General features: G+C 33.6%; 1 protein-coding gene across 1 annotated transcript; it reads right to left on the bottom strand.

Annotated features, from left to right (window-relative positions):
• Window positions 1-1,425: 1,425 nt before the first annotated feature.
• On the bottom strand, window positions 1,426-7,908 carry LOC146539548 (odorant receptor 10-like). The gene is made up of 9 exons (XM_085208334.1): window positions 7,430-7,908; window positions 7,136-7,347; window positions 6,663-6,775; window positions 6,333-6,408; window positions 4,858-5,023; window positions 4,672-4,771; window positions 4,223-4,336; window positions 1,901-2,056; window positions 1,426-1,589 (listed from the first exon to the last, which is right to left on the bottom strand). Exons 1-9 carry the CDS (start codon window positions 7,720-7,722, stop codon window positions 1,536-1,538), a joined length of 1,284 nt encoding a protein of 427 aa, XP_085064460.1. The 5' UTR covers window positions 7,723-7,908; the 3' UTR covers window positions 1,426-1,535.
• Between the last annotated feature and the right edge of the window lie 1,405 nt (window positions 7,909-9,313).

The following is a 9,313-nucleotide window of genomic DNA, read 5'->3' as shown; positions in this document are numbered from 1 at the left end:
AAATACGTTGAAACAAGCTAGCCGAGGAGCAACATTGTTCACGAAAGTACCAATAAATTGAGCGTAGGCGTTTTAACTAGCTATGAAACTGGGCAGTTACTTTATATTTTATCAGAATAGCTACAAGAATGCCTTTAATAAATTACTTTTTATTTAATAAAAATACTTGTTTTTTTGCTGGAAACTATATTTAATAATATTTTTCTTTTATGAGCCTGATTTTCATAATAATACAAACTCTATTTTCTGGAGAATATTAAATTAGTGTCTATTGAAGAAAATATAATAGCAATATAATCTATATATATAAAAGGACTTGTCCTCACTGACTGAGGTAAGACGCACGCACAGCCGTAACCGCTATGCGTAGAAACGTGAAATTTGGACAGATGTTTACTTTCGTAATCTGGACATCCACTAAGAAGGGATTTTGAAAATTTTTAACCCTAAAGGGGTGAAATAGGGGTTCAAAGTTTGTATGGAAAAAAAATTAAATCGGCACCGATTTGCATAAAATTTGAAATTTAGATTTTTAAAAGTATTTAATTGAACACGTATTTCATCGTTTTCTAGAACTCTCTCTTTAAGGGTGCAAATAAAGGGTTGAAAGTCTGTATGGAAAAATCTTTATAACGCCACCGATTATTATAAAATTGGAAATTTAGACTCTTAAAAATATTTAATTGAACATGTGTTTCATGGTTTTCTAGAATTCACCCCCTAAGGGTGCAAATAAGGGGTTGAAAGCTTGTATGGAAAAATCTTTAAATCGCCACCGATTTTTATAAAATTTTAAATTTAAACTCATAAAAATATTTCAATGAATACGTTTCGTGGTTTATTAGAATTCACCCCTAAATAAGCAAGTGAAGCTGCGCGCGTCCGCTAGTAAACAATATACACTCAAACCTCTCCTTCTTAAATAACTCACCTACCTACACTTGATGTTAAGGATTCTGTACCTCGAAAGGAAAAAAACGAACCCTGGAACGGAACGGATCCTGTTAGGATCACTTTTGTTGTCCGTCAGTCCGTCTATGGAGACCCTTTTTCTTAGAAACACGTGGAGATATCAGGGTGAAATTTATATCAAATACTCGTGTCTACTGTCTCATGGAGCTGTGGAGAAGTTCAAACTTTTAAGCCAACGCAATCATAAGATTTGGTCGTTTATGCCGCAAATTTTCTCTCGCAAGGGAATCTAAACCGTCCTTCCCGTGAACTCAGAAAAAACCTTCAGAATCTTCAAATGTTCTTCCAAGCAATAACGATAAAATGAAAATTACATAATTAATTTGCAGGTATTTCAAAAAAAAAAGAAAAACCACTAAAAACTTATATTTGTAGTCCATTTCATACAAAATGCGGGCATAGGGTATCTTCACCCTGGTTTCTTCTATCGACCCTATCATCCTGTGGAGCCGTTCTATTTTCACAAGACATAAAAATCTTGAAATAAAAATGATAAGCAAACATTTAAGTAATCTGTGCATAAACTATAATTTAATGTTGCAATTAAAGTATACGTATGTGAGTTACTTCTTCATATTTCTCATTACAGCAAATCCTTTATAAGACCAGTTGATGAGCTAAAAAATTATTATTATTTAATATGTGAATAATTATTATTATTATTATATTCATTAAAAACAAATAGTATTCGTTTAAAGAGAAATAAATAATACATGTAGCAGGGAAGGCGGAGGAAGACTAGTGTTAGGACACTCCTCTTCAATCTTTCCGCCAAATTCTGAATTAATAGCATGTTAAGTTCGAGTAAATGATAATTTTAAACATTTTCATTTCCTCAAGTGGGAATCGAACTCACAATCTGTCACGTCGTCAGTCACACGTTTGTGACGCTGGCCTCAACAAAATTAAGCAATTATATATATCTTACATATGTATATGTATTAAGAGACAGTGTAAATATCTTTCCTGCGGTAACTCGCAGAGGACGCTTGCTGCGTTCCAGAAATATAACAATAAACATTGTGGTTTTGGGGTCCATTTTCAGCCAAGGCCCATCAAATGCAGCTTGGCGCAATTCTAAACTCTGTAAGCAGATTGTTTTTCATTTAGTATAATAAAATATATAACTGTTTATTATAGTTTAAAAATTATTAAAAGTTAGTGTAGTCAGTAGTAGTAGTAGCAGTAGCCAGTCGTGGTTCAGGTTCAGCGTGCGACAGTAATCATAGATTACGGGTTTGATTCCCACTCAGGGAAATGTAATATTTTAATTTTCTAACTCTGCTGACGAAGCAAACCGTTGAGTCCCGCCACTCAAACGCAATGCCTCCAGAATTCAGCGGAAAGTGGGGAAGGGAAGTGTCTTAACACTAGGTTCCCTTTGCCTACCCTACTAACGCTTTGATTGTCGTTCCATTGAAGGATATGGCGTGGTTAAAAATAGTTTCAATCAAATAAAACACTGGATAATTGCACATTATTAGTTAAATATAATATTAATGTACGAAATGCGAAGTACTTTCTTCTTGGTTTGGTCGAATTTTTAAATAAATTATAATGTATATTTTAATACTAAATCTTTTTTCTGCTCTAACATAGGTTGTAATCTATATATATAAAATCGAAAGGTCACTCACTCATCACGAAATCTCAGAAACTACATGTGCTAGGAATCTGAAATTTTGCTTACTAATAGGACGTAGGTGCTCGCTAAGACGGAAATTTGTAATATTCGACTTCTAAGGGGTTGTTTTTGGGGTCGATAGTTTGTATGAAACTTCGTTACTACAAATGCTAGGAGTCTCAAATTTTACATAGACGTCACTAGGACGTAGCCATGGAGACAGAAATTAATAATAACATAGTTCACGCGGGTGAAACCGCGAGCGGGCCGCTAGTTATAATATATTTCTCAACGTTACAGAACAGTTTCTCAAAATCCGTCATCTTGCCTATTGATATACATGGATGAATGATAAAAATAAAAGAGAATATGCTACTTTTCTTCTTTTAAAGGTTAGCCTCAAAGCATCACAAAGTATTCTGCGAGCCACTTCCACTCAAACAAGTGGCACTGGTCGAGACAATTGGCACTTCTAATTCTAGCAAAGAAGATGACTTAAAAACTGAATTTGAAGCATTTAATCTTTTCAATACAAATATTACAAAAATAATATGTATGTTCAAAAATGTAAATTTCAGCACAGCCTACATATCTTGCCAACCTACCTATCTTGCAAAGAAAATTAGTAGATAGAAAAAATAAACCTTTTCTGAAATGGGTTATATTTCCACATATATGAACTATTACATTCGGTCCGATAAACTTTATACCTTAGCCAGCGAAAGTTGATATATTTGTGCCTAAAATTGTACGTAAGGCTATTAAAAAGCAGGAGATTGAAAAACATTCGAACTTCAATAGAGAGGATAGTTGAAAATTGTCTATGAAAACTGAACCAATCATAAAAGCTTTAAACTCGAGTAGTCTCGTTCAAAAATTGTAATAACGTAAACTAAGCGTGATATGAATCTGTTACAAAAAGTATTGTTCAATACACGTAGAAGAAGAAGTTATAATTTATACGAGTATTCTTCTCTTCTTGCATATTCTTGCTTTAATATGCTTAAATATTGATGGTACATTGTACTCCCTTATACATGATATATTTTTTAGCGTCACGCTGTATCCCGCATATGTCCCGCAGGGTAGGCAGAGGGAACCTAATGTTAAGACAATCCGTTTCCCATTATCTGACGAATTCTGGAGGCATTGAGTGTTGAGTGGCGGAACACAACGCTGCGCTTTATCTCTAGAGGGAAGACCTCAATGACCCTCTCTACGAGTGCACCAGGCATACAGTCAACCGCGTAGAATGCCGTCGGACTGTGTGGCGCACCACCAACCTTTAAAAAGGACGACCACGGCCGCTCTGTCAAGAGTGAAACGACAAAGAAGAAGAAGAAGCGGGAAGACAATGGAAATGTTAAATATTTTATTTGCTCGAGTGGGAATAGAACCGTGTACTGAAACACAACCTGATAGATTTACAGTAACACTTTTTGCCCCTGCGCCACAACTAGCTCTCTATTATTATTATTTTAAATTGGAAAAAAATATGCACATAAATGTTTACGCTTTATCTTTTGAACACCGATATATTACCTTTAAAAATGCTGTAAAACATAAAGCTTGTTACGTGAATGCACAAAAAAATAAAAAATATCAGGAATGAATAAAATCGATGACCTTTAATATCAGTTCGTTGCCGAACCAGCACAGTATGAACACCTCAATCAACATACACGTGAGATAAATTGCCATCCATGCGATTTGCATTGGATGACTTCTTGGATTTTCAATCTGTAAAAAAAAAACTAAATAACAGTTTATTATTAATAAAGTTATTTTATACATATCTTTAAGTATTTAAAAATTATATTATATTTGAGTAGAGATCGCTGTGGCCCAGCAGCACAGTTTATGAATGAAAAGCCGTTGATTATGGGTTCAATTTCCTATCTAACGAAATGAATTATTATAATTTTCCAGGTCTGGTTCACTCAACACATAATGTCTTAAAAATTGGGTAAAAACGAGTAGCGGACTCTCTTAAGGTTCCCTCTGTCTAGTTTGCTATATGACAAATACTGTGTAAAAATATAAAAAAATATAAATAATAATAAAAGTATCCATACTGATAAAAACTGAATGCCCACTAAACAGAGTACCATCACACTTAACATAAATTGCAAGACCGAGGCCAAACTAAACGCACTTTCAATCAATAAAACGTATCTGAAAACAAAAGTTTATATTAAATTGACAGAACTTCTAGTACTATTACTATTATAGTTTTAGATATGAAGAAAATGCCGTTATACCTTATTATAGAATTATGATGAACGATGCTCTTTTTTAATGTATAATGTATGTAATAATTTCTATTTTTGAGTATTCCGGTTCTCTTCCGTAAATCTCTTTTACGTTTTCTCTCGGCTAGCACGTCGAAATTACGTAAATTGTACGCCAATATATCTATTTGTCCAACTGAATATAAAAAGAAAGTCTTTTACAGTATTTTATTTGTTGCGTTTTAAGATAAAACAAGATAAGGAGCTATTTAGTCCGTTTGATGATAAAACGTGTTCATAGCAAAAATATAGAAGAAATTACTTTTTCTTCTGCATCTACTTTTGTATTTTTGTTAAAATTATGTTGATGATTATCGAGATCAAACAATTATATCTCGCATGTACAATTCATTAACACGCTACTAGTAATACGTAGGTTTTTTCATAAAAGAAATATTCTTTTTTTTAGCTTCACTCTGTATCCCGTAGCAGGCTAGGCAGGGTGAACCTGGGAACCTAGTAAGACACTTCCGGTTCCGTTACCAGAGCGAACAAATGAAAATGTTAAATCTTCCATTTCCTCAAGTGTTAAGAAGCCATTCTATCGTGTTTACAGTCACGAGCTTGTGTTCCTGTGTCAAATATGAGCGGAAGGCGGAGAACGGCACTACATTCTACACGGGGAACGTTATTTCTGGACACTAGAATTTCTTTATTTACCCTGCTTTAAGCAGGATGCAGCGTGAAGCTAACAAAATGATGGTGTAATAGATAGTTATTTTTTTTTTAATTTAATGAATTTATAAATGAAAAAACAAATTAAAACCAAATTGTTTTAAACTAAAAAGCATCCACATTTGATATTAATTTCACAAAGTAGGTGATACAGTGCAATTATTTAGCACATCCGACCACAAATTATTGTTTACAATGACGTTTTCCGCTTCATATAAATGTGTAACAATACGAACATATGTACGAACATTGATTGTTATGTTGTTATACTGGGGTGTATAAAATTCTTACTAAAACTATGAATTGAAAATTAGTAATATGAAAAAAATAATTTTTTTTATCCTATTTTCTAATCTTGTTTCATAATTTATATACTAAAAGGACTTGTCCTCACTGACTGAGGTAAGACGCACGCACAGCCGTAACCGCTGAGGGTAGAAACGTGAAATTTGGACAGATGTTTACTTTTGTAATCTGGACATGTACTAAGAAAGTATTTTGAAAAATTTTAACCCTAAAGGGGTGAAATATTGGTTGAAAGTTTTCTAGAATTCCTCCCCTAAGGGTGCAAATATGGAGTTGAAAGTTTGTATAGATTTTTTTTAAAATCGGCTCCAATTTTTATAAAATTTGAAATTCAGACTCTTAAAAGTATTTTTTTTATTCTACTAGCAATAAACAACAACAAACAAAACAAATGAATGAATGTTGGAAATAAATAATATTTTTTATGAACATCTATAAAAAAAACAAATATTATCTAATCTTACTAGCAGATGCTATAAATGCTGCCAAAATGGTGTCCATGACGCCATCTATTATGCAAGTAGCGGGCTTATAATATATCTGAAACATAATTTAACATTTAAATAAATCATTACTGTTGTAAATATTTAAAAAAATGTCAAAGTATTAGAAATAATAAAATGTATAACATGTATAATTGCAGCGTTGGGTTCCGCCACTCAACACACATTGCCTCCAGAATTCGGCGGAATGTGGGGAGCGGTATGTCATAAAACTAGGTTCCCTCTGCCTACCTTGCAGCATGCAAGATCATGGGTGTTATTAAAAAAAAGTATAACCTTTAAGATACATACGTGATGAAGAAAAATTATACCATATATAGGTGAATTGTAGACATCGAAGTACGGATAATCTACATTGGTGGGCAATATATCAAAATTCTCTGTTAATGGCATTATAATTGCAACTGTAATTAAAAACGATGATGTAATTAAAAATAATATAATTTAAAAAAATCTAATAAAGGTCTTTGTAACAAAATAAATATTCTTTTAAATGTTATAGCATTATTGATAAACTATTTTTTTTTCCGGCCCGTCGTGGCGTAGGGGCACAAAATGTGACTGTAAACGTGACAGGTTGTAGTTTCGATTTCCACTCGAGGGAAAAAAATGTTTAATATTTTTATTTCATCGCTCTGACGTCGAGGCAAAGCGCGGCGTTTAGTTCCGCCATACAGCAAGCAACGACTCCGGAATTCGGCGGACAATGGGGAACTGTATCCACTGCTACTCCTATAAAAAAGAAATAAAAAAGAACTCTTTACCCATCACTGCGCCGACACACATAGTGGAATAGCAGGTCATTATGAAACGTGCCGTTATAATGCTTCTCCTTAGAATCGCCCTGTGTTCCATTTCCTCTGGCTTGAACTCATCACAATGCAAAAATTTCAATAGCTTCAAGATTTTTTTCTTATTTAACCAGAATACAGCGACTTTAAAGTATGTGTACATTTCACTAAGAAATAAATACAATCTAAAAAAATATATAAGATAAAAGTTAGTATGTAATACCGAAAAATATAATAACAGAACTTACGTAACATTAATTAACTTACCCCTCAGCTATATCCCCAATATTTTCCTGTCGCCTCAGTAAGTAAACAATCTCTCCAAAACAAGGCAAGAAGCATACAAGAAAAAGTACCAGCATCGTATATATAAATTGGAACCAAGACCAAATATTCGTGGGAATAAAATTGTAATACCACATCCCATAAAATTTGAGCCAATAAATATGAATGGCATGGTATAAGCGAGGGTTTAGATCATCCCACGGATCGATAACTCCATATGGAAGATAGGGCTTCAGTATGTGGAATATATGATTTCTTTGTAAAATATTCCTCATTTTCAACACGTCAGTTATGACTGGGTTGCTGTCGCCAATGTTGTTTGATACAAAAAAGATGGAGTATCTATTTTAATTAATCCTTGTTATACTATTAAGTGACAGCTCCCCCGTTTTATATACAAAATATAAATGTATTTAGAACATAAATCAAAAATTCTGCTAGCACTTACTTATATATTTTATAATTATTATTGCTTTTATTTTTAGCTTCACGCTGTATCCCGCATGTAGCAGGTTAGGCAGAGGAAGCCTAGTGTGAAGACACTCCGCCCCCCACTTTTCTCTGAATTCTGGAAGCATTCCACGTTGAATAGCGAAACTCAACGCTGCGCCTCGCAACCAGAACAAAGTGCCCCTACGCTATGACTGGCCTCAATTGTTAAATGTAATTATTGATAATAATAATTAAAGGAGTATGTAAGACTATTAGTGGGGTAATGTGGCTTGAAAATAGCGCAGCTAATTTGGAAAGCAAGTATAAGAATTGCAAAAAAACAACGTAATGCAGATAACTTAACAATGCCCTTTAATAGGAACATAAAATTATAATGTATATTATTATAGTATTTTTTATTTAAGATATTAGATACATATAATTATATGGATTCAAGGTGTAACTTTCATTTACACCTTGAACACCATCCATACTTTAAATTCTAAGCTTTAAGATATTTTGTCGAAAAGTTCATAACAATTAAAATTTCTTCTATATTTTTTATGGCTATAAAAGTTACATTTATTTATTTAAAAATAACAGGACAACTAACAATACAATATCAATATTTTCTTCAATAATTTCAAATCATACTCTATCGAGTATGGTCTAACCACCGAGAACGCAAAAGACCGTGCAAAGTGGAGTAGGTTGAGTAGGAAGGTAGACCCTGGCAATAGCCGGGATTAATGCCAGGAAGAAGAAGACTCTATCGATTATAATGCATATTTACGCGCTTTTCATAAGCACAAGCAGCTTCCTCAAAAAGTGGTTAGTGAATTCTCCCCCCATTTTTCACTTTCAACACTTACCATGGTAATTAAATAAATTTAATACAACATCATCCACCCCCTATTCGCCTTAAAAAGGGTTGATTTAATATGTCTCTCAAAGCAATTATTATAATTACCTTGGCAATCTAATTATTATATAGAAGAAAATGTAGCGCTCTCTTAAATATGGATAATTGTATTTTCAAAGAGCTTCTTAGAAATTCATAATTTTCGGGCTAAATACAAAACAATTTCTTTTCATAAACATTGCGAAGTAACAAGAAAACTTAGTAATTCACTTTTTCCCAACAAAGGCTTTTAAACTTTGATGTAAGTCTTACTGTTCTTTAGATCAATTTGATATGCGTTAAGGTTTCGCAGCTGTGATTTTACCCTTTTTTCATATTTAATTTCAAAGTTAGATTTTTTTTTTTTGTAGTTATAACAATTTGGAGCAGACGAGTCCTTGAGTGGAGACCGCGGATCGGCAAGCGTAGCGTAGGGCGCCCTCCAGCTCGATGGACCGACGACCTGAAGAAGGTTGCTGGCTTCGACTGGATGCGGAGGATTGGGAGTTTTGGCGCACCCTGGGAGGCCTATG

Source organism: Heliconius melpomene, chromosome 4 (genome assembly GCF_056956725.1).
Source record: "Heliconius melpomene rosina isolate 202511_hmr_F chromosome 4, ASM5695672v1, whole genome shotgun sequence".
NCBI lineage: Eukaryota > Metazoa > Arthropoda > Insecta > Lepidoptera > Nymphalidae > Heliconius > Heliconius melpomene.
The sequence above is the reverse complement of the archived record's forward strand: the minus strand, read 5'-3'. Positions and strand labels throughout refer to the sequence as shown.

Coding starts and splice junctions, on each gene's coding strand:
- LOC146539548 (XM_085208334.1), bottom strand. CDS start 7,722: ATGAGGAATATTTTACAAAGAAATCATATATTCCACATACTGAAGCCC. Junction 5,024..6,332: donor AGCATTTATAGCATCTGCTA/GTAAGATTAGAT, acceptor TTTTATATTCAG/TTGGACAAATAGATATATTG. Junction 1,590..1,900: donor CTCTTAATACATATACATAT/GTAAGATATATA, acceptor ATAATTTTTTAG/CTCATCAACTGGTCTTATAA.